The 27,272-nt window shown below is 29.8% G+C and overlaps 1 protein-coding gene across 1 annotated transcript; it reads right to left on the minus strand.

Moving 5' to 3' along the window:
• Positions 1-19,635: 19,635 nt before the first annotated feature.
• On the minus strand, positions 19,636-24,444 carry LOC139425079 (uncharacterized). Its single transcript, XM_071178119.1, has 3 exons — positions 24,151-24,444; positions 21,941-22,184; positions 19,636-20,326 (listed from the first exon to the last, which is right to left on the minus strand). The coding sequence occupies exons 1-3, from the start codon at positions 24,366-24,368 to the stop codon at positions 19,715-19,717; spliced, it is 1,074 nt and encodes a 357-aa protein (XP_071034220.1). The 5' UTR covers positions 24,369-24,444; the 3' UTR covers positions 19,636-19,714.
• Positions 24,445-27,272: the final 2,828 nt, after the last annotated feature.

Below are 27,272 nucleotides of genomic sequence, written 5' to 3' on the forward strand. Positions count from 1 at the left end.
ACTCAAATACTTTTTAATTGTCCCAGTGAAGAAAATATTTATTAATTTGTAAATTTGTATGTTTATGCGTTCATGCGTTTGACTACTCACTCGCTTGAAACTTCAGTTCTTTGTTGCCAACGTGAGAAAGACATTTTTCCATTTTGTGACAATATAGACATCAGTGTTTTATATGGAAAATATATAGATAGGGAACACTGCTATTTTAAATAAATAGACAGTGTTAAAAATAAAACAACCAATTAAAAAAACAGCTAGGACTCACTGATTCATCTATTGAGAGTACGGCAATAATGAAAATACGTGGGAAAATCCAGTCGTTTACGAAAAACTTTTTAGTTAGGAATTTTGCTTTTATAGCGTTGAAACGAAAGAGCTTGATGATTTGAAAGCTTTCACCCACCTTTATAAGAAAAAATGTATCTGCCGCATAAAAAAAAGAAAAGAAAAGCAAGAAGAGCGTAAAGAAGCAACTGAAAAGCTAATGGGGAAAAATCAGAGTTCTAAAAAATTAAAAAAATAGAAGTACAGAAGTATTTAACATTTTATTTTTATTAAAAAGAATTTTTTGGAAATTCTTCTTAGAAAAGTTGTTTACAAAAAATAATTTTATGCGTCTTAGGTTTCCTTAAGTTTTTTTTTTAATTTACTTAATTTTATACCAATACTTTCCTATTTTGGTAAATTTTGTACAAATAGTAAACTTCATATAAGGTCGGATACATTTGTATTCCGAATAACTGGAGAAAAAAAATCGACTCAGTTATTTGTAGAGTAGATAGAGCCAAAAATTGAAAATAGAGAAAATCACATAAATAGAAAATCGCAATGATAGAAAATCACAACAATAAACAAAGTAAGGATGTGATTCCAGATACAAATCAGAAATATTAATCCGATGTAGCCAGGTTACCAACCTCAATTACTGAGCTTGTAATTTTTTTAAACATTAAAAGAGTATGCAATAGTTTTCTAAACAGTTTATAATTTAATTTAGGACAATGGCTAATGCTATACTGATATCAGAAATTAATCTCTCCTGAAATAACTAGTTGAATTTTTTAGGTGATTCCAGGATTGAGGGCTAAAATTGCTCCTTGCATTCGATGTCCTAATTTCAGGATCCTAGCGCAAATAGTTCTGGAGTTATGAGAGATTCAAGTTTGCATTCCGACAAAAGTACAGACAAACATACTGAGCAAATAGTTAGTTAAAATTGATAGTTACGTAATTTACTTAGAACATTAGTTTTTAGGTTAATTTTCAGTATTATAAAATACACTTAATAAATAAAAGGTTCAAGGTGAAAAAAATTTCCTAATGATCCTAAAAGTATGAAAACACTGCCGAAAGCTTAAAAATTATTAAAATTCAAAATTACACAAAGCGAAAAAATATTTCCGTCAAAAATATAGTAGAAGCTTGACATGCTTTGTGAGTAATAAAATTTAAAAAAGCAATAATTAAATATAATTAAGGTCGAAAAAAGTTATTTCTTTGAGATTGAGCTTTTTCGAAAGCAATCTTGGAAAAAAATCGAGATAATAGGTACATTATTTTTACAAATTTCAAATCTTCAATGTTTTCACTAGACATGAATAAAAGTAATATTTTAAAAATACTTATGCATATCAAAGTTCTGCGTATAGAATAAGAAAATACAAGTCACTTTTTGTTAAACTATGAATGCTATTTTCCGTGGTTTGTTTTCTCTCATAATTGACTCATGATAATTGGTTCTCTTGGAACCTCTACTACTTTCGGTTAAATTGAAAAATTTAAATATTATGTATTAATGTATCGCTTTTTTTAGATAATTTTTAGAGTAGATCAACAAGTTTCCAAGATAGTTGTCATACTTTTATTCCCCCCTCTGCAATAAGGAATAAGTGATTTAAGCTTTTCAATCGTACATATTTATGACACCTACACAAAACTTATCTTCATTTACCGCGTTCGTGAAAACGATATTTACTTTTATTGCACACATAAAAAGCTTGTTTTTAATTTATTACGTGAATGAAGCTGAATTCAATTTAATATTTGAAAATTATGATATGATTTTAATAAAAATCTTATGGCCATTTTTTTCCGTTTTTGTAAAGAGTCAGCTTATTGTAAAGCACCCATATCTAAACGGTACTATAATTTAGCAGCATTTTAGAACATTAAAATGTCAGCTATTAGGAATTGGACAACGAAAAGTTTTCTTTTTAAATTTCAAAACTAAAAATGCTAAACTTTTAAAGTATAAAAATCCAATCCAATTTCTGCATTTCTAACACCGCTATATTAATCATGTGAAAGGAGTAATTTAAGTAATTAGTCTACATTATTTCCATCTAACGCATTATATAAATAAATTCATATTGTTTATACTTTAAATTTTCACAAATTTCTTTTTTAGTAGCTCCTGACAATTCTACCAATGTCCAGTCAAGTTCCTTTTAATCGCTTTGTTTTTACAGTCTATAGAGTAAAAATAACTGTAGACACATAAATTATGACTTACTTTAAAAAGAAAGTTTCGAAATGTCGTAAATTTAATAATATTTCAGATCAAAGTATGAAAACTTCAAAGTATTTGTTACATTATAGTTTATTTCAATAGAATACAGAACTCTTATTCTGCAAGCAAAAACTCAATTTTCTATGTTGTTGCACTAGAGTTTAGAATAAAATTTTATAAATAGATTTTTTTTCTCTCCCTTTTTCGGTATGAAAAGAGAATAATATTTCTTGAAAGATCCATTTTAGAAATATATTTTTACTTTTTTTGTCCAAAAATGTTTTTGATATTGTAGATAAGAAGCTTTAATACATTGGCACTTTGAATGCGTGGAATGAAATATCCAGTAACATGTTGTGTATTTTATTGTATAAATAAAACATAACGTACTTTAAGACTCACACATATTGCGTATATTACATATTTTCTACATTGTATGTTATTCAATCTGAATTTATGTGAGCATTAAAAATTGGTTTTTGTAGAAACCATACAAACACTTTTCTTGTATTGTTCAATAGAATTATTGTTTTTGTCTTTCGATAAAAAATCTTCGATAACATTCCTAAAAAATAGACCAATGATATTTCCATAACATATTAAGCAATGATTATCATTTCTTGCGCTTTCGATGTAATTCTTGATGTTAAAAAATTTCTGATAAATAAGTAACGAAAGTCACGGTAGCTCAGGGCAAAGAGCATTAGTCATCCAACGAGGTGACATAGGTTTGAATCCTAGCAATGGCAGGCCGATACTAATTCTGATTCGGTCTCTCACAGACCACATACTTACATAAAAATATCCTCAGTGGTACAAAGATCATGGGTTGGATTTCTCTTGTCATCGGGCAAATCGTTTACGTGGTTTTCCTCTCTATGAAGAGAAATGAGGGTTAATTTAATCAAAAAGTCCTCCACGATGGTTAGTTTGTCCGAATGCTTAATCCAAGTACTTTTATCCTCTGGATTGTGCTCAAAATTTCAAAGCTACGAGCTTGAGTATTGATAGCTGTAAACTCAGAATTGGATCGGCTGTTTGACGCCAGTTATAAAGTAAAATAACAAAGTTATTTATTCATTTGATATATTAAATATTAGTCTTTAAAACTGGCTAAGGTGGACAAAACAAATAAAATTTTATCGTGTGTATCCTGAAAGTGTAATTTTTAAATATTTATTAAAATACATTTATATTTGTAGATGTAAAACATAATAGTAGGTGTCATATTCAATTTTCATTACCGCACTGTCTGGCGCAGCGTGTCCTCATTTGGACTTGGTGCCACTAAACCCTACATTCAATCAATCAATTTTAATTAATCCACCACACCACCATTGCTTGAACATTGCATAGTAACAATTAAGGATCTGTCAAAACAATTTTCATTAAAACCAAACAATTTGAAATTAAACATGAAATTGGGCTAATACAAAGTGGGGGATGTAAAGCATTTTTCATATCGCTTTAAGGAAAGACTAATGTCAACAAGGAGAAAAAAAGCGCAAGAAAATTTCGTGATTTGTTATTGATGGACATAAAAGTTGATAAAAACGTTTTTCGTAGTATCAAATAATATTTAATTACCATTCTTTCCCTACCCGTTTTTAAAAAAAATTATGTTTCCAATAATGATTCAAAAATTTGATCACCGTTGAAATTCCAACAGCTTTGCTATATTAATATAGTTTTTTCAAAAGTTTAATTCCAATTATCACAAATTGGCGAAACAGGTTTCTATCTAATGCAAAATAAATTACTAATTAATCGCATTGATCATACATATTATTTAGCATAAATTAATTGTGTGTATGTCTTGGTAATAGAGATTTTCCTATTCAATCTTGTTTTTCCTTTCCTGAATTTTTGCTAGCCATTTGAAAGGAATAAATTTCAAAATGTAGCTATTATAAAAGTGTTTTTCTATATCAAATATCTCACTTTAAAAATTACTTATCAATCTAACTATTAAAAGTTTTCTTTTTTAGTTGACAATAATTACCTACTCATTTTCGTTTTTTACTTAAGATCTTCACTACTGTAAGCAAATACTCATGTAACCAGAGATAAACAAAATTTCTTTCCACACATAATCATTAAATACTAAAAGCTATAGAATTCTAATTGACAAGTGACTGATTACTTTCCTTTGTTAGTTTTCAAAGCACCTGAAAGTGATGAAAATACTAAAAAACGAAGCCATACAGTTCTTGATGAGTGCGGAAAAACCGGGTATCTCAATTTTGGATAAAATAGTTCTGTTTTGTCGCGGACAAACTTTGAAATGACCTCTTACTAGTGAAAAAGGACCTACCATATTGGCATGTTGTTGTTGATAATTTCACTGCCGTTTGTGTAAATAAGTTTGCATTACTATGCCAACGCTCTAATATTCTCTTTATCCTTATTTTTTGGACATTACAGTTATAAAAATTATTTTTAGTCCAGCTTATTTAGCGTTTACTCGATTCATAACCTAACAAACAATACGGATTTAGTCAGATAAGGAGATTCCGTTTCCTGTCGATTATCTCTGTTTGCGGGGTAAAACCAGGTACTATACCTTGTTCGTCACCCTCTTCCTTCATGTGTGTCCATGCCGGGACTACGAAAGCTGCAGTGCAGTGGACGAAGAAGAAAACCACATCCAAGGCTGGACAAGGGCGTTACGGACCCCAGGACAAAACTTATTGGAATCCTAATCCTCAAAGCACACAAAGCCTTATTTTTAATAAACTTTTTGAAGACCCTTTACACAAAATTGTAGTTTTTATTTAAGTACAAAATAATTCTCCGCTTTTTTCTTTTAATAAAAGGTTAATAAACAATATTTTTAGAGACTTTTTGTTGGGCACTCTCTCATCCGCACGAAATTGTATGCATGATTTTCTTAAATTGTTGTATAAAATGGAAATGCCTGCTACTTTTTTCAATAAAATACTAGAACTTCTTAATTCTTCATAGAGTTAACACGAGGTCCCGGGTAAAAGTTTTAGAAATAAATCATTTATAAGAAAAGGAAGTACATCTATGACTTTTCAAGAATGATGTACTGAATAGTATTAAACTTAATAATGTATATCTTGATTAAATCTTGACAGTCATTAAGTAACACAGCTTAGCTGCAACAGGCCTTCAAATCTTTGTTACCGGTATTATCCCACCTTTCTCTGAGTAATAGCTGTCGATTGCTATTATATTCATTATTTTAAGAAACACTTCAGCAACGAAAAATTTAAAATTCTAACTTTTTATAAGAAAAGCAATAAAATTTATATTAATATAAAATTTCTTTTACATTCTAAAACATGAAAATAAATTTTATTCAATTTAAACATTCATAACCGATTTCACTTAAAATGTTCTTTTCAATCTCAAGTAATTTTCCTTTTTTCGAACAAATAATTCTCTATTTTATTCATACGGAATTCATTATTTTTAACTAAATTTTAAAAGTAATAAAAGACTTTTCAATGAATAATACATCTCGGTTACTTTACTGTATTGAACCTAAATAAAGCAAAATTCTGTTGTTCCAATTGTGCTTAAAAGCCAAGCATAATTTCTCTTTTCTCATGATAGTAAATAAAATTTGGCAACTCTTTTGTAATAAATAAGAGCTTCATTTTCTCTCGGCATATTTCTGATTGCTTAAATGAATTATTGTTAGAGAAATATGATTTTTCTCTTATAAATTAAATATAATTTATTTTTCATGATCAGTTTTCATTTATTTTTAAAAAATAATCTTTGCTTTTATTGACTACAACTGTATAAGGTTTATTATATATTTTAAAATGATGAAAGAAAGAAAAAGACATTTTTTGTTAAATTTAATGGAATTTAGTATTCTTTATTAGTTTTCTTACATTTTTTGAAAAAATAATATTTGTTCTTATTTGTAACAATTATATAAAGTTTATTACACATTTTATAATAATAAATCTTTTGCAAAAGAGTGAAAAAAAACCATACGGTGTATATGCCAATATATAACTGAAAATATTATAAGAAATCTCAAAAATTGTAGTTTGTTATTTACCAAACAATATTACGAATGATCTTAAATATCATTAGAAAACTGAGTTGACTTTTTTATATTACGTAATAAATTCAATGGTAATGAAATAACAAACAATAATGACTTCTTGCACTATAGTCTCTCATAGAGAAAAGGTAATTCATAAAAGATTTGCAAAATTTGGAAAAGAGGTAGAGCAGATCTTAGTGGGAGAAAATTGCATAGCAACCTCTGACTGAAAATGTCTTCCTATTTTGCTACAGTCACATCCTTACATTGAACTAGGTGTTAAAGTGCATTTGAAATAATACTTCCATTTATCTAAAATATCTTAACTTAAATGTTAGTTTTACATAATTTTTCGAGCTTATCAAGTTGCTCTTCAAAATATTGAACTAAGAATAAGATAGTTATTGCTGCAATTGTAAACAATAATTGTTGAAAAGCTCAAAATTAACATAACTTGACCTATAATTTAAATATATTTATAACAATGAGGACAGCCTCGAGGCTTTAAAAGAGGGTTGCTATGTAATTCTTATAATGTGCTTTACGTCTCCAACTTTTGTTTATTCTTCAGGACTGTATACACGTTGTAAATAGCAATGAATTTTTGGACTGGGCTAGAAATTCATTGCTCTTTACAATCTCTCTTCCTCTCTCTTCGAGAGAAAGAGAGCATTTTTCAATCTCTTGCCGGAATTGTTAAATAAAATTAACCGAATTTTTTTGAAGAAAAAAAAAGGCTACCATTAGAAATAAATTTATTTATCATTAGTTAAATAAGTTTCAGCTTGCTCATCGATGTGAATGCAGAATTTGAGACGGAATCATAAACCTTCGAAATGCTAATTCCTTTTGGGAAATGTGATCTTTATAAAAAATGGTTTTTAACTGTGGTAACGTAAAACAAAACTAAGTAAGGGAATCGTAAGTTATTATTTGAAAACAGTTTGCTATTATCTTTTTTTTAACATGGAGCAGGGTATGAATAAACATTTTGTAGGAAAGGAGACTTAAATCATATCGATAACAAGTCAAAATGTAATCAGTAACACAAAATAACTTGTTCTGTAATAAAATTTGTATTTGCGCTACCCCAGGTTTTAAATACATACTGTAAAGTTATATAGGAAGAAGCCCATACAGACGGACAAAATAGGATGTCTACCTTTTAAATCATACACTTTGTGCCCATAATTATTATATGTAATATTAGAGTTATTCAAACAGATCATTATATTTTATTTCTTCTCCGTAAAATTTGAAACAAGTCATATATTTTGGAGACAGATAAAAGAAAAAAATATGTACGCAATATTTGAAATCTTCTGTCGCATTAAAAATGCTCCTATTGATGGAGATAACCTACGGAATATGAATAATTGGGTCTTGAATGCATAAAAGTTCTGAGCTTATTTTTTATTACGAATTTTCAGCACAGAACAAAAATAAAAGCTTATTCCTATTATTTATTATAAATGTATTATTTGAGGTTAGAGGAACTTTTTCTATGAAATTCTTTATTTCCGATTAACACTCAAAAATGTGGTGCATCAAAAAGTAATTCCAAATCAATTATATCGATTTTTGAATTTTTGCCTAACATAATTTTTCAAAATTCCGTGGGAAATAAAAATTTCTACGTATAAAATATTTCAATTATTTTCCTTTTGTATATACTGCCGCGCAGTTATAACAACAGCATAAGTGTTTCATGATAAATTTCGAGAAAAGTGGCTTAATAACTATTTTCTTTCTCTTGCTAAAGTTATATACGCTAAAGATACATGTTTCGCCACCCCCCTAAAATAGAGTATTCGGGTTAAAAAAATTTGACTTTTCGCTACCTGAATTCTCCTCTGAAGAAGAAATGTTGTTGGCCATTAAGGCAGAGGGGATGTTATTGTTCTTATTTTTCAGTGGCGCCATCTATGGCCAAGAGTTCGACTTCGTCCACACTCACACGGCACACCCGTTTACAGGGCGGACCCATTCATTTATCCATTTATTCATCCACAGATCGTAATTTTGATCTGAACCAAAGAGCAATTTTAATTTTTTCTTAATCATTTAAATACAATATAATTCCAAGTTTTGAGGCATGATTTGATAAATTTTTATATATATTTTTAAAATAAAAACTCCATTATAAACAGCTAATAATTGGACTTTTATGTTATAGTTAATAATTTATGTGCTAATCAGTGACCTTTATAAAAGGAAACCGTAGAACGGAATTCAAAAGTTTTTTTTTTTTTTAAATTTTTTTCAGTTAATACAATATAAAGTTAAAACAGTAAATAGTTAAGAGAAAAGTAAGATAAATCATTAAAAGATCAAGTGTAAATAGTTAAAAGAGTAATTGTTTAAAAGTCCGTAAAGAAAAACCCTCAATGAAAATTAAAAGATCGTGGGATGTATATGGAGATTAAAATCAGCGTGGTAAAGAGCTAATAATAAAATGGTTCATAAAATTCAGTCTAAAAAGCATTAAAAATCTTGTTTAGTTGAGTAAAATTAGTGCTGAATAAAGTCAAGCATAAAAATATAAAAACAACCAGTATTAAAATCGACTTAAAATGCGATAAAAACTTAAAAAAGTATTAAGGTAAATTAAAATTGATAGAGATTGAGTACAATCATTTAAGTGAATTATATAAATAGATAAATTAAAAGCAGTAAAACTTTAATTAGAATTAAAATAAGAATCAATAGCTAAAATAAGTTGAAGTTAAGACTCAAATAAAAGTGACACAGTAGAATTTATATTTTGTCCAGTAATAAGTGAAGTTTATTTTAATGATTACTAGTTGAAATAATACTGGGCAAAATATGTCTTTAATCTGTAAGTCGATTTGAAGAGAAGGATTTATAAGTCATAAGATCGCTAATAGTTATGATGATATTTCCCTGATATCTATTTTTCTCTGCATGTCAACATTGCGCACCATTGATGTTATGTAACTAAATGCTCAAAGTAAGGGCCACGAAGTGTTTGGAATCTCGGGCAATTTTTAATAAAATGTTCAATGTTCTGGTACAGCCCTATTTGCATGCCAACCTTTTTTCTGAAGAAAGTTGGGTTGGTATTTGTAATGCAAACACCCTGTGCTCCTTAAAAAATAGATTTAGATACAAGTTGGTCTGTTGTCTTCTTAGTTTTGAAACTCTGAAGAATTTATAAATTTTCAGACTTTCTCACTGGTCTTCTAATCAAATTTCCCCTGTGTCATTGTGACCTGTCTTAGAATTGGTTTGACCTGTGAAGTTGGATTTGGGACCTCAATATGGACTTGGCTGAACCGTGTCGTCATTCTATCTGCAGTATGCACCTTCTCGTTGCCACCAATACCATTGAAACCTTTGACCAAGTTTAAAGTAAAATTTTCGTTCCATAGTGTTTTGATGCTTTCAATTAATTTTAGTTTAGGTGTTGGGTCATTTAGTCCATGCAACGAGGAGAGATAGACCGTAAAGACCTCAGCTATCGGATAATGTTCTTCCTTCAGTCAGAGCAATGTGTTGTATGATTGCCAACAGCACTTCAATGTAAATGTTGCAGTTGTTAATGACTCTCGCTGAGGTAGTTTTAAGTGCTACTCCGTTTTTCTTTAGGACAACTCCATATCCTGTGCGGTAATTGTTATTTCCAGTAAACACCTTCGTTTTAGAATCACCTGTAAAGTTTTCAAGTTGATTATTTTGTGGCTGAAATGTGGAGTTGGTTTCTCAAGAATGGTAAACGAAAAAATTATCTTCGAAGATCTTGATAAATTCATTTTCCAAACTCACTTACGCACGCCGTTTAATGTAAATTTCTATTTTTATCTTATATTGAATGCAAGCATATTATATTAGCTATGAACGTTAAAATGGAATTTTAAAAAAAGCTGATAAAACAAAAAGAAATTTCGAAAGATTTTTTTGCAGTAAGTAGTTTGTCATATAAAAATGCAAAATATTTAAAATTCTTAATTTTAAATTTTTCGGCATGTACGTTGGTTTTTCTTTTGCACAGTTGTTGTTCAATTATGATTCTTTTAGTATGTATCTTAAGAATCACTGTCCAATATAAAGATGAAAAGTATGCATATTAAATTTTGAAAATAATTGATTNATTCTGTCGAGTCGCAAAGTCCTCGAAGTTCCCATGTTCCCATCAAAACCCCTGGGGGTACTGGATTGGAGATCGATCGTTCTCTGATTCAAGTCAAAATTACTATCTGTGAATGAATAAATGGAAGTATGAATGGGTCGGCTTTATAAACGGGTGTGACGCATGGTGTGGCAGAAGTCAAATTCTTGGCCATAGATGGCGCCACTGAAAAACAAGAACAATCGCACCCCTTCTGCCTAAATGGCATACGTCAATAACAACATTTACGAAGAGTAATTCAATGATTTTACTGAAATTATTACCGTAAAAACTACCATTTATCAGTTTTTTGTTCCGTAACATGTACTGGTAGCAATGGATTTTCTGACAAATGTACCTTGTACTCTTTGTTGGAATTCCAACTTACTCATATTCTGTGTGTCCTAGCTGTTTCATACTCTGTGAGTACAAGCAACTTACGTCTAGCTTACTCGTACTCATTAACTGGTCTACTTACTCATACTGATATGTGGTATTGCTCTTAAAAGGTTATTTCTCTCATAACACAGTGATTTTCTTTATTTCCTTTAATCGTCTTCTTTCTCCGAATGTTCTAAATAATATATATTTTAAATCAGATATGATAAACTATTTCTGAAGATAGGTATTTGTAAATTTTCTTAAGTGCCTTTAACATTTATACTGTGGTCTCCTTTATTTCCTGTTACTGTCCTATTTTAAAAAAATAAAATAAAAATTTAGTGCATAAAGCAAGCGGAGGGAACCGCCATGACCCCACATGGGCTTCATGCTACCCTCAGGCTAAAAAAATGACTATTAAACCTTTCACCTTAAAACAGCTCGATTACGATGAGAAAACTCAAAATAAATTAATCCACTTGCAAAGAAGGTTGTTTCCATTTGTTGGGTTGATTTTTCTGATGAAAAATTACATGGAACATCGAAGAGAAAGAACACGGCACATACTAAATTACAGACCATTGGAAAAAAGCAACGGTGTCTACACAACACTCTTGTTTCGTAAAAAAATGTAAAATTAATGTATCTGCTATAAGCCTGTTTAATAACTGAAAATAGCTGTTACTATTAATGTTTTTAGTTGATTCCGTTTGTTTAAAGGATTGTTATAAAAATGACAAAGTACAAGATCATTTAAATTTTAAAAAATCAACTACAAGTAACTTTTTAATGATATTATATTTGCTGTAGTTGGATATATTTAACAAAACTCGTACATCATCAGAAGTTTTTTTAATGTGCAATTTAAAACAAAACATTGTTTAGAATGAAAAATAAAAGGTATTTCCCTCGAGTGAAACTGCCTTTGTTCTTTACTTATACCATTTTTTCACACAATTAAATCAACTCATTATTTAGTCATTTAATTTTAGTTTTGATACAAAAATTCTATTAACGTTTTAGGCTAACAGTTACTTTAATAGTATTGCTAAATGACCCGATTAATTGAAAAGTACTGGGCGTAAAACATTTTCTGGTTTAAAAACCTTATACTATAAGATAAAACATTTTTTTTAAAGAAAAGAACTTAAAACTTTAGAGCCATAAAATCCTTTAATAATCTTTACTTGACAGACCAATTACTTTTACCGTTTTCACATAATATTTGTAGTTTTAAAAGGAAAGTTGCTTTTACTTTATTTCCCCCTTGGCAAGAAAAAGTAGGACAACTTTTTTAAACGTGAACTGCATACTGATTCGGTATTTTTTTTAAATTGAGAATTATTGCCCTCAAATTGTCAGTGGTCAGTAAAAATATTTTAGACATGTTTTGTGCATTAACATTAAAAGAAGAGACGCATTTATAGGACACTGGAGAGTCATACTAATACTTATGGAATGTATTTGGTGAATTTAGATTGACAAAACTGTTTTTCTGCTGTTTATATCAGATTAATAACATCCCTCCGAAGAAAATATAATAAGTTGCTGTTTACATTGGTTATTTTCAAAAATAGTAAAATGTTTCAGACTTAAAACGTATCATTTTTGTCCAGCACACATTTCAAAACAATTTCACGTGTAAAATAATTACAATGCAATAATTAAAAAGGATTTTTATACATCTTTTTATTTTTCGTATTTACTTTTCTTTTTGATAAATGAGCTCTATAACAGAGCGCAAAAAGATTTCAATCTATCTAAATACACAGCTCAAAAAAATTAAAAGATATTGAGTCTGTGAGTTGATCTTGCACCTCGGTGGAAACATAAAACAATTTTAAGTGTTTTTTTTTGTAAACTTTTTACTCTCTTTTTTCACGTTGCATTTTGCTTTCCTGTACAAACTAAGACTAAACTTGAAATTAAAGATATATGCGTAGAGAAATGTATAAGAAATTTGACGGAATGCGTTATGAGTCAAAATTTTATAAACTGTTAAACTTGTAGTAAAGAACCCTATTCAAGCAATGATAATTTGTTCCATTGTTTCAGAGAAATTTTTTCTTTCGATATTTTCATTTTATTATCTCGTACTTGACTTGATGTCTAAATTAACAAAAAAATGAACAAATAAAATGAAACAAATATGAGAAGGAAACTACATGTGCCAGTTATAAATCTTAACATTTATAAGGAAATATTTCAAAAATATAAAAGTACTACAAAAAGTTGAAACCGTTTCCAGTTTGAACTCTTATACATCATAAGGTTATCTTTATAGATTGTAAACCACTTATCCGTGTTGTTTAACTGGAATGCGGATTAAATGCTTCGAGTAGTAAGCAAACGTTGGAGTGGAAACTGGGGTTAGCTAAAGCATAAAGTATCCAAACTTTTAGCATTAGTGCTCGCCCTTTAATCATCCGCTATATTTAACTGCATATTGTTATGTGTTATTAGTTATTTTGTTAGCATACATTGCGACGTTATTTTTAAAATTTAAAGTAAAATAGGAAGATTTCATACTTTTACGTCACATTCCGTACGCTCCCGAAAATAATTGCTAAGTGAGAAAGCTCCCAATTTGAAGTAATTGCGTCAATTCTAGTAACGCTCATAACCTGGATAAAAAAAAACAATTTTACTTGAATAAAAATAAGAGATGTTGCGAAAAACCGTAAATTAGCGATAACGTTGCAGAATATCATCGTAATTTCGACCACCAAATCGAAACAAACATTTAAATTGGACCTAGATATTATGAAAGTTAAATTTCGTCCAATTAAATTGTGTAATTAAAATAAATCCATTCTATAAACTTTATGAATGAATGAATATTTAATTTCTTATGAACCTACTTAGAAACCTTAATTTTATACTAAGAACCATAAAAATTATTGTTTTAATTAAATCAAGCAACTGTAGTAAAATCACGTGTTTCATTTGTACATTTCTAAAAACGAATCTTCCATATTCGTTTTGTGTTGGCATTCTTCTTGATCCAGCTGTAACATGTCCATGCTATTAATTCGAAAATAGGCTTAAACAGTAAATATCATCAATGAACAGAGTGCTTGTAGCTTAGTAAAAATATCCCAACAGAAAGTAAAGATACGTAGAGAAAAAGAGCATGTGCAGTTGATTCAAATCACACGTACAGTAGAGCACGGAATCTAGCGTAAATTTGCAAAATCTCTTAAAAAGAATAGTAAAAAGAACTCATATTTATCTTGGACTAAAAAATAAAAAGGAAGTGTCGAAGGATGAGGATCACTTTATACTATGAGATAACAAACGGTATAAAGTTGGTTGAGAGCAATAACACGAAAAAACTGCGTGTAATACACAATAATAATTTTGTTAACTAAAGAAATATCTGAGTCAAACTCTTTTAAAGTACATTTAGTTTTTCAATTCACTTTCAGAAAACAAAAATTACTTTTTTCGGAAATTCCTCCAAAAGCATGTGTTAGATTGACGTGCATTAAAAAAGATGACTACGTAGTCGCGAAAATTCCTATTACTGTTTAGTACTAACTTTTATTCGACGTTTTATACTTCGACTTCTTTAAAACTTGCATTCTAATAACCATTTCTCCTTATTCTCCCTTAAAATAACATTTAAAGAACTATTTTATTTATTTCTCAGCTTATTTCATCATTAATGAAATGCTGCTTCTTAAATCAGCATATTTGATCTAAACTGCTGTTTGTAGAAAATGCAACACCATGAAGGAATCATCAGAATCAAATGAAATATTATTTTAATAATGGATNTGCCTTTTTTTTTTACTTATACCATTTTTTCACACAATTAAATCAACTCATTATTTAGTCATTTAATTTTAGTTTTGATACAAAAATTCTATTAAGCTTTTAGGCTAACAGTTACTTTAATAGTATTGTTAAATGACCCGATTAATTGAAAAGTACTGAGCGTAAAACATTTCTGGTTTAAAAACCTTATTTTATAAGATAAAACTTTTTTTAAAGAGAAGAACTTAAAACTTTAGAGCTATAAAATCCTTTAATAATCTTTACTTGACAGACCAATTACTTTTACCGTTTTCATATAATATTTGTAGTTTTAAAAGGAAAGTTGCTTTTACTTTATTTCCCCCTTGGCAAGAAAAAGTAGGACAACTTTTTTAAACATGAACTGCATACTGATTCGGTATTTTTTTTAAATTGAGAATTATTGTCCTCAAATTGTCAGTGGTCAGTAAAAATATTTTAGACATGTTTTGCGCATTAACATTAAAAGAAGAAAGGCATTATTTATAGGACACTGGAGAGTCATACTAATACTTAAAGAATGTATTTGGTGAATTTAGATTGGCAAAACTGTTTTTCTGATGTTTATATCAGATTAATAACATCCCTGCGAAGAAAATATAATAAGTTGCTATTTACATTGGTTATTTTCAAGAATAGTAAAATGTTTCATACTTAAAACGTATCATTTTTGTCGAGCACACATTTCAAAAAAATTTCACATGTAAAATGATTACAATGCAATAATTAAAAAGAATTTTTATACATCTTTTTATTTTTCGTTTTAATAAATGAGCTCTATAACAGAGCGCAAAAAGATTTCAATCTATCTAAATACACTGCTCAAAAAAATTAAAAGATATTGAGTCTGTGAGTTGATCTTGAAAAACAAAACAATTTTAAGTGCTTTTTTTTGTAAACTTTTTACTCACTTTTTTTCACGCTGCAATTGGCTTTCCTGCACAAACTAAGACTAAACTTGAAATTAAAGAAATATAGGTGTATAGAAAAATGCATAAGACATTTGATGGAATACATTATGAGTCAAAGTTTCATAAACTGTTAAATTTGTAAAGGTGATAATGGGTCGAAAATCTTCTTTTTTTCATGTCAAAAGTCAAAATACAAAATTAGTAATTTTTAAATTTCCATTGCATTTATTGAGTATCATTCCCTTGTCCCCCAAGTAATTGGAGCAAAGCATCATTTTATTCTGTAAAAAAATGCATGATCAAAACTATTAGAATATATTAAAATTTACCGTAATGGTAACACTAAAGAGCTCGGTAATTTTTCTAAAATGCTTTGGTTATAAGTTTGGTAATAGTAAAAGCATAACAATTAAATATGGTTTTATATTATGAATTAAAATTTGGTAAATGAGATAAAATTTAGTAATTTCATCATGATAAACTTTAGAGCATGACACAAAAACCATTTATTTCATTAAATTTACTTTCAATTTTTGTATTTTATACTAAATGTATAAAAATGGGAAATATAATTTTAAAATTACAATTTAACTGTAAACCATTACCATTTAACCATTATCCTGAAACATTACAATAATAAAAACCTTTACCACATGAATGGAAAAAAAATATGAAGTGAATGGTTGACATACCGCAAATTTTGGTTTTATTAACCAGAATTAAGATTTTTATTAGAAATTTCATCATCATAGATTATAGTAATCTTACGAGAATATTTTTCTGGGTGCTTAATAATTTTAAACGTTTGAAAAATGTTTTATTTTTTGTGCGTTTCTTTTTCCTAACATAATTTGCAGTTCAAATAGTCTTAAATATGCTTAAATATGTTTATTGTACTTTTTTAGCAGTTGTGTGAGAACATTTTTGGACAATTTTGGATTAACAGTTTCAAAAAAAAAATTGTTTTACAATGCTGTAATATACACGTCTTATTGGCGGATAATGTTACAAAATATAATTATTTCTAAAAAAGACAAGTTACTAGCACATTTTTTAGACAAGAAAAGTACATTATTTCCGTGAGAAGACAAGAGTACTCTTTTAAAAAATCGGTACAGAAATGTCGATGATAGGAAAGCTTTTAACTGGGTGGTGAAAGATAAGAAAGAATTGAGAAAAAAACAATCGAACCAGACACTGAAAAAAGAAACCTTAGGATAGGGATTTCGAGAATTTTATGGCTGAAGGAAGAAAATTCCTGCAATCTAAAGCGTTTTTCGATGAGCTATTCCCCAAAATACAAAGAAAAAGAAGTTGGAATTCCGTTTTATAAGCATGGTACTTAAGAAAATTGAAGAATCTGTGTTAAAAGTAGGAATTTTAGATCTTTATGCGAGAGCATTTGGTAATTGAAAAACTTAAATAGCGGTAAAATAATTGATTCTGAACCATTTAACTAAATTTCGTTTTTAATTCATTATTTAGACACTGAGTAATAAACGTGAAATATTGACTCAGATTGAATGCCGAAAATGAGATCATTGTGAGCAGTAAACTACAAAATCGAGTTAAAGTGGTTAAGATAAAATCATTTCGGCGCTAGTGATACAATCTCATATGTAAGTAAATTAAAGAAATTTAATGCTTGACATAATCAATTTTGATCACACGTGCAATTAAACTCTTCTTTATTAAAGTATCTAACTATCTATACATATAATAAAATAAAGAGCGTATGTGTGTTTCTGCAAACAAGATTGCGGTTAAACGGTAGTTTCGCTTAGCGGAAGCCATTGTTTTAAAATAAGCCATTGACGATTCAGTTTTGTCAATTATTTTGAAGATAACACCAGTAGTGTTTGCTTGCTCATAGCTCTATAAAAACGTTGTTTATTGCGAGTTCGGAAATACTTAATTATTTTGTATTCGTTATGACAGGTTATCTGGAAGTTTAACGTGATAGTGCTAGCATAAGCAATCTATATCACCTGATTAATATTTTTAAAGTAGTCTGAAACCATGTGCTTATTTTGTTTATAGTTATGAACTTAAAACGGGTTTTTATAAAAACTAAATAACTTAAAATCAACGGTAATCGAAATTTAAAACAAAGTTTTGAACTGAGAAGCAAAATCAAGGGGAAAAAAGTATTAATTCGCTGAATAGAAAGTAATAGATTAGTTGGAATCCCCAGAAAGTTTAAACGTCTACCAATGTTTTAGTGAGAGTAAAACAATAAATTTTATTACATTTTGTTTTCAGAAGATAAGAAGCGGATATGCAGATATGTGGACTGAAGTAATAAGTATGTTGATGGGTTAGAAGAAAACTATGTTCAAAATGTTCAAAATTGAACTCCCTTAATCTATATCTTTTAGAAATCTTGTAAAAATGTCCTTCTAGAATTCTTGTAAATTAATATTTCATCCAGAAAAAATTGCAAACTCTAATTAATTAGTATTTAGGTTGAAAAAAGCAAAGAAGGGATTAAAATATTCTAAGACCAGCTTCTTTGCTTTGTAAAGCTTAGGCGAATTCTTCTTTACGCCTACAAGTTTTTTCCACAAATAAACTGAGTATAAATTATTTTATATCTAGCTTTGCTTTTTTTGCGTCATTAGTGAGTGGTTAGACTTTTAAATTTTTTCTATATTGATTTAATATTAATTTACGATCCTAATCTACATAGTCGATCTTTTTTTCCTTCTTTTTATTACAAGGAATTTAAAAATATACATTAAGAGCTATCGTTACAAAATAATTAGTATGGATTATTTTCTATTAGCCTTTTTACAACCGGAATTAATTTAAATTATTTTATTGCAACAATTTTTAAATATCCATTCGTTTTTATCACAATTAATGCACAAAATTTATTTTTATTTATACGAAAATTATTTATTATCAAATTTCAATAATTGAATGTACAATAAAATTAAAAAATTTAAATTTGAGGAAAATTAATACAAAATAAATGTGCTTATTCTAAATTCAATAAAATGCTTAATTGCATACTAAGTATGTTTGAAAAGTAAATATCGTTTTGTACTACCGCCACCACAGCGGTAGTATCGGTGTTCAGCGCATGCGCACACGTGTCTGTCCACTGACGTTATAATAGACGTATTCTGTTGCATTTACATGGGTATGTGAGCTTTCAAAATGTTTAAGAATATTGCAGATCCCGCAGACAATGAAGTGTGTTTTGTAAAACAGTTTTAGAAGGAAAAAATGTTAAGCCACCGGAAATTTACCGTCAACGTCTAGGTATTTATGGCGAAAACACAATGATAGGCGGAATGGTGAGAAAGTGCATGGATGCATCAACATTCATGTCAAGAAGTAATGTAGTGGACAACTTCCTGTTGCTAGTGATGGTTTGATTGCAAAAGTGAATGAGTGACATCGTGAAATTAAAATTGCCTGGTGATAAATTTTCAAACTGTTTTGTAATTATACAGACAGAACAAAGAGACAGTTCAAACAGTAATTGTTTTCCGGATTAGCCTCGGATTGTATAATATTATTTTTTAGTAATATTGCTATTCATTCCTTTTAAAGGCGGTGGAATAAGAACTACACTTATTTTCGACAATATTAGTGACAGCTATACTTGCAATATTTGTATCGGTTTAACTTCATGGATTTTAATCAACCAAGTAAAAAAAAAACAAAAAAACAATTAAGATAAATTAAATTCTTTTTATTTTTGCACGTGCTTACGATGACTACAATTATGTCTCTTTTTGACTAAAAGTTTGGTTCAAAAATTTCTGCTTCTCAAAAAGGATTGAAAATTTCCATTTTTGATTTTGAAAGCTAAAGTAAGAATTAGAAGAAAAATGAATTGCACTGCTCTAACAATTTATGTTTTTTTTATTATGCATCAACCCAACAAATTTGCATACACTTAATTTATTCTAACATATACATTAAGTTGAAAAGTATTCATTTTTTTAATCTCGTTCCAGATCTAAATACTCTTTTAAAATTCGAGGTAAAGGCAATACACAAATGCCAATAGGCAAATTCCAGCTGTCATAGAGAATTTTTCTTATTCTACAGCGACAGATATGCTTAAGGTCTTGCACTCTGTAGAAGCGATGCACCAAATTCGGCAGAAACTCTTCATTCACTTTTAACAGTACTTTATACTTTACAAGTCTTCTACCTTTACATTTTATAAGAATTGATGGATCCACGGATTCTACGGCTCTTAGTAGGTACTTGCCCATTTTCTTGACCTTCATTACGTATTCCTGCGCAAATACTCCGCTGTGTTCGATAAACAGTTTTGGATGATTCAAAAACACTCCTATGGTGCCAGTGAGTAGTTTACCAACATCCGAGTCATCAGATTTAGAGTTGACGAAAAGACCATGTCTCAACAATTTATAAAGCAGGTCCGGGTATTGAAAAGTTAGGGAACATGGTGGCAAAGATAAATTTCGAGATCGTTCTGCAGAATCAAGCTTGTAAGAAATGAAGAACTGTTCAGCAAATCGTTTTCCTCCAAATAGCAGCCTTTTCTTGTTGGCGTGATCTATGAAATAATCAACCGGAGAAACCTAAATCGAATAAAAAGTAAAGTATCCGGCATCGCAAAACTATTAAATTTAACGTATCACAACGTTTGACATGGATGTGATAGTTAAATTGGGTTGCTTGTAATTACATGATTTAGCAGCAATCATTATTTGTTTCAGTTTTTACAATTTTTTCGCTTATATTTTTTCAAATATCTTTCAATACTAACCAGAAACGCTTCTGTACTTATGAGGCACTCATTTCAAGTATAATTACTTTCGTCATTAATTTAGGTACTTTTCAGTTAATCTGGTTCTTAAAAAAATTGCCCAATTTTGGTAAGCGAATTCGGGACACAAAGGCAAACTTTCACTTTAACTGTCAGTATAAGAAATATCGGGACCAATGGCACCTAAACTTAAAAAAATCGGTGTTGGCTATACCGGGTAGTCACATTCTCGTGCCTGGATTATTCTGGTTATTCAAAACAATAAAGAGCGATTATTATTTATTAATTCATATGTTTCTTGTTCGATTTGGCGATAAAAATTTAATCATTGCCAACGACCTCCTTTAACAGGAGAGTACCTTATTTTCTGTAAATGTTTTATCTATTTCGTCTAATAATAGTCATTTTCTGAGACCTTTTTAATCTTCTTCATGAACTGATTGTTTATTGCCTCCTCTTTGAATGGTATAAAAATTAACTAATATGCAATTTCAATTTCGAATGATAAAAAGCTTTAATTGCAATGATTTAATTCTTAACTTTAACTTATTATGAAGATCTAATCCCCGGTACGGTAAAAAAAGTTTCGGAGCATTGTTATTTACTAAATTCCAGCTTCTGAAGTACGCGCGACAGAGACTCAATTCATACAAAGTTAAAAATTAAATAAATAAAATAGAAATAATAAAGTTCATAGAATGCCGGTCACTATCTCAAATGGCAATTTAATTATATATGTAAACATAATTTTTTTTATTTAACTTTTTCACAAAAAAAAATCAAAACTGAAAACTACTGAAATAGTAATAACATTCTTTAAGAAAATGACAAATCAAACTAGAGAAAACAAAATCACTAATAATGTTTATGCAAATGAATAAGATACCTTGTAACTAAAATCTATTTAATGTTCTAGAAACATATTTATATCGCAAGTCTAAAAACATTTTGGTGTTTTTAATGCTTGCACAATCGAATGCTCCCAACATGTTTCAATCCTACTTCTTTGATCTCAAAAATAATAATAAAGCTTGTCAATCTCACCAAGCTCAATTTCAAATCAGTCAATTACGGTGAAACAGCGTTTTCTGAGTTTATTTTATTACTGTTTTCTGCTATTGATTCTATAAAACATAAAACTAAGAAAATTTAATTAACTAAACACACCAGTTCAAAAGCGCACGAACTTCATGACAGAGAAGTGAACTTAGTAACGCATGATCACACTTCCGACCATGGGTTGCTATACAACTTTCAATTCTTATGGTGTTTCTTATATCCGTTTTTATTTTGCAAAAACAATTTAGACTCACAAATATTTTACGTTTAATACTTATAAGAAGTTGCTACTTTCTTATCATTGATTGTTAGACGACTTGATAGCATTTTAAATTGCGTAAGTCTCTTAGAAAATAAAAATAAAGACCTTTTTCCGTGCGATCTTCCGGTCTATGAGTGTTGATTTTATAATAAATGTTTGCTCCGGCCTACTGCTTTTTCCATGCAACCAATAGCGCTCATCTCGATAATCGAACAAATTTCCTAAATCATTCATAACTTCGTAAGTTGCAATTAAGAGGTAAGCAACGACTTCACTGTCGCCATACTGCATCCAGTAACATCGCTCCAGAAGGTATTTTAGAATCCCACGCTCAAACGCTTCAAAGTAGCTATTATAAAAAAAATTAAAATAAATATTTTATAATACACACGTTTTGTATTTTTGAAAAATGAAGAATTCTAGTTTATATTTAAGAATATACTTGTCATCTCTAAAATGACCAAAAAATGCAAAATGACAAATCAAAAAATCGAAAGAGATGGAATTGTGCTGTTGGATGTGTTCGGCTTAGGCTTCCAATGGTTATTCTAACCAAATTCCAATTTTATTAACAACATTCTTCAACAGATGGCACTTCGACAGCAAAAAAAAAGAAGAAAAAACTATAAAATAAACATTGTGCATTGTAAGTACAGTGCACCAAAAGAAAAACGGACCACCCTGTGTAATATTTTGATCTAAGGATTGGATCTTCGCGTTCTAGGACTCAATCTTAATGGTTCGAGGGGGTAAACTCAATTAATTACAGACGTTAAACTCAATTAATTACCTTTTTTTCGACGTATTCGGATTTTTGGCCCCCAAAATACAGGGAGTAGCTGCAGTTTGGGAAATATGGTTGCCATAGTTTGGTCAGGAGAGCGATCCAAAGTTTGGACCCCCTAATGCTTATTTTATTTTTGCGTATTTAGCTATATCTCAATAACTTTTAAGGCAAATTAAAAAATCATTGCTCACAATTGTAAAATCGTTTAATAAAAGATAATTCCATGTAAAAAATAAATTTTAGTGCATATTTACTAATTTTTATTATTTTATTTAATAACAATTTTATGACTATTGAAGTGTTAGGTATACAACTTTTTTCATAATTTTAAAGTATCTAATTTTACATGGAAAAATACAAAATTTGAAAGAAATCGGTTGAATAGTTTCTGAGATACCAAATTCTTAAATATACTACTTTCAAATTCGTTTTCTCAGGAACTATTCTACCGATTTCTCTAGAATTTTGTATTTTTTTTTGTAAAATTAGATACTTTAAAATTATGTAAAAAATTTTGTGCTCTACAATTCAAATTTTTTTGACTATTGCTAAATGAAAAATAGTGAATATTTACTATAATTAATTTTTTGCATGGATTTATCTTTGAATAAATGAGTTTTTTAATTGTGTGCAGTGGGTTTTCAATTTGCTTAAAAAGTTCGCGAGATAGGTCAAAATAAGCAAAAAATAAAATTAGCATTAGATGTAGACATTACAGTAATGGCAAACTCTTTAAAAAATAAATGAATAAATAAAATTTTTGAAAACAAAATTCTAGTTTCTTAAACGAAACGCAGAAAGCCGCACCTCTCCATCTCTTACAGTTTTCTCTTAGCTTTCTACTTTATGTTAATTTTTTTTTTGATATAGTATATATATATATATNTATATATAAAGAACTTTATATATATTTAAAGAACTATGGTGGGAACTTGGAACTATTGTCCATTGGCCACAGAAAGTGCCAGAACTGCTAACTCTCTTTTCGTTACCCAGTGGTCACCTGTGGCGAGGCCACGTCGGTGGAGCAGCGTCGCCCACGTCGCACTACCACAACCTGTTTATCGGGCGGGTCACATTCACACACAAAAGAGAAAGGGCATAGAACACAGATGGACAGAAAGAAACATCCATGCCTTGCCCGGGATTCGAACCCAGAACCTTTCTGATGCAAGGACAGTTCTCTGCCCCCTACACAGGCCGGTCGGCATATAAAAATATGTAAGAAGGGGTAAAATAAGCTTAGAGCGCGACCATATTAATTTTAAACTCAAACAAAGTAGTGAGAAAAACATATGTTATGTTTCTATTATTCTGTGTCAATGACACTGTTTAATTTTTAAAATAGTTATTGCATTAAGCAGCCTAAAATTTTTAACTAAGTACAATCTTAAATATCCATGACTAGTAATCTAATATCCACAATCTATGCAATAGTCTAAATATCTATACAGTGATAACTTTAATATCTGTTTGTTTGTTTGTTTCTTTTTAATTTGAGGAAAATAAAAGGAATAAATATATTTACTCTATCCATTCACGATTTAACTCTGGTCTTATATGCTTATCATTAATTAAGTCACGCCAAATACGAAACTGCTGGTACATCTTTCTTATACTAGCTGGGCTAATATACTTGGTGTGACTTGAGTCAACCGATTTAAACATTTTCTTCATAAGTTCACCCGCAACTTTGAATTCAGATGTCTTCTTTATATTCTGAATTTTAGAGATGAGTTCCTCCATTTTAAAATTCAATAAAATTTGAAAAAATCAATAACTTATAAATTTGTAGAATTTTGATGTCAAATATACTAGTTAAACTTTTAGCAGATAGTAAACAATTTCTAAAAAAACTAAGTACAGTGTTTAAAAAAAAATTGTGGTTATGCTGACCGTGTCTGGCAAGATATGAATGAAAGGTACTTTGGGGCTATCCCGTCGACCATTTTGGCCAAACATGACATTATTGCCAAAGGGTAGCTTCTGCGCCAATAACCGGTAATTTTATCATATTTACTGTGCAACCTTTGATAACGGGAACTACAATATATTATAAAGAAATAGAGATTTTTACTTCGTTTTGATTCTTTTTATTACACCCTTTATGACGTATTTTTACGCTTCAATTTTTTTGTTATGTGGGAGCGGAGTAATCGACCATGCCAACCTTCATCTATCAAAAGGTACCTCGTGATTGAATCAAGTTAGCATGTCTTTGTCAGTGAATTGATGTTTATTTACCATAGTGGCAGTTACGCCAATACTCCCCCACCAGAATTTTACCAGGGATAGAATTCGATGAACGGATACCACTAGTTGCTGTACTTGTGAAAGATCGGGAGAGCTGGTTTTAAGGTCACCGGGTTTTGAGTATTAACTTCACAGTCGTATTCGCTTCTGTATTGCCATTAGCAGTCGAGTGTATGCAGGCAGACGTTGCGTTTAATCGAGACGAAACTGAGTAGCAACAGCGTGGGAAGGTTGATTATGCCTCAGTCACAAGTAGCAAGTCAACTGTTCAATATGGACCATCCAACGAAGTAGGCGTTACTAGTTTAAAGTGGGCGTTACTGCGTGTTCAAATCACGTCCAGAGGTCACCAATGTGGGGGCAGAGTTATCGACCAACCTTCATCTATAGAAAGGTACCTCGTGATTGAATCAAGTTAGCATATCTTATATACCAGTGAATTGATGTTCATTTTCTGTAGTGTTCCGCAGTTATATTTTTATGTGTAAGATAAAATTCATAAAATAAAATATTCCCATTTTTATTATATCTTTGTTGATTCCTGTTCTTTTCGTTTCCTGTTCTTGTTGATTCCTCTTCTTCTCCTCACCCCGATACTCAGTGATGTCATAATAGGACTCTAACGATAGATGCGTAAATAATTTTTTTACCAGATTTAAGGTTGTTTTAAGCATAAAATGTTGAAGTTAATTTAACTAGCAGTTAATGATAGAATTATTATGTCTGTCTAAGTAGGCTTGGTGTTATGTCTGTGCCACTCAAAATATCAAAGTACTTTGTAAATAAAATTTATATATTTTAATAATCTTTCTATTTAATTGCTGCTGCACTTAGCTAGTCATACAGAGTCCCCCATCTTCCTTCGATTTTTATAATCCTGTGAGAATTCATGGTTTTGTTTAAGTGGCTGTTTGAATCACGCATTAAAAATATACTTGAGGGTGCCTCTTGGCGAAATTGGCGACTTATGTTTGGCGCCATTCCTGTTTGTGCGGAACACCGTGGTAACAGGAATAGCGCCAAACTATAATGATATTTCAATAAAACATTGGAAAATTTGAGCAAAAGAATCGACCAAAACATTATAAAATTGCAATGAACCCAATATAACCAAAACTAATGAATCCAATAAAATGCATTTTGAATTGAAACAAAAATTAATGGAATAAGCACAGAAGGAAAAGGAAAAAAAAACAACCTACTTCTTCATTAAGCTTGAATATCCTCAGATTTAGGTGCACAGAATTCTGTAATAGCAGTTTGTCTAAATTTATAATCTGTATACCTCTATAGCCACATAATTTCTGCGAAATACGAATTGAAAATGGCGTCTGTGGTACCGGACTTGCGGAGACATTTTTTTATGACTGCCGACATACCTTCGATCTTATTGACCAGAAGCAAAAGTAATCTTACCAACCGGTATCCTAACGTACCTCTGAAATTACATATACCGTTGAATATTTAAAAATAACGCTAAAATCTAAACCAATCAGAATCAGGATTGGGTTTCAACATCGCCAAGCTTGGCGATCAACCGCGATCACAACTTGGCGAGAATCAAAGGGCACACTCAAATATAGTCTACCCAATCAAGCGTTTTTTTAAAAAAAATAGTCTATAAAGGATTGATGTACTTTTTATGGAAAATATTTTAGTTCAAAGCTGTTATTTATTTCGAATATTTTTTTGAAAAGTGATGCGATTAAAAATTGAAGTAAAGAACAGTATTGGGTATAATGAAGGAATGTGTAGAGAGAATTAATACAGTCCCTTCGATTAATGAAAATATTTGTGTATTCGAATGAGTGTGTGTTGCTATTCATAATAATTGCTGCTCATTATTTTTAATAAAAGGAATAATCAAGCGAATTGAGTGGCATTGCCCGGTTTACCCAGGACTCATGTTTTTTTTAAGGTTAAGTACCACTGCCCGGTACGCATTTGCCTGGTATACCATACTATTTTTTAAGGTTAAATAAAACTGCCTTTTACAGATTGTTCCATGTATAACTAAACCAATAGCTGTATCAAAATGCTCATCAGTATCTTCAAGTGCTATTTAAAATTTCCTTCCTCATTGAAATTCCCAACGGGAGCAGCAGTAGTATGAAAATATGTTTCTGAATTGGTTTAAATTTAGTGTTACAATATCAATAGTATTAGGATGTTTTCTAATGGTGTCTTTGATATGCAGAAAACGACTCTTCACAGGCAAAACATTTAAAAGTGCTCTTTGTCAATGTTTCAAATTGAAGATCACTAACTATGAACACTGTATGCAAAAAAAAATTATAACCTCGTGTTGCATATCACTCTGCTAATTATCATGCCGTAGATATGTCTTTAATACGACTTTAAATGCACGACTTTTTTAAAACTCGATTTTTATTTAAT

This window comes from Parasteatoda tepidariorum, chromosome 2, assembly GCF_043381705.1.
Source record: "Parasteatoda tepidariorum isolate YZ-2023 chromosome 2, CAS_Ptep_4.0, whole genome shotgun sequence".
In the NCBI taxonomy this organism is placed as follows: Eukaryota; Metazoa; Arthropoda; class Arachnida; order Araneae; family Theridiidae; genus Parasteatoda; species Parasteatoda tepidariorum.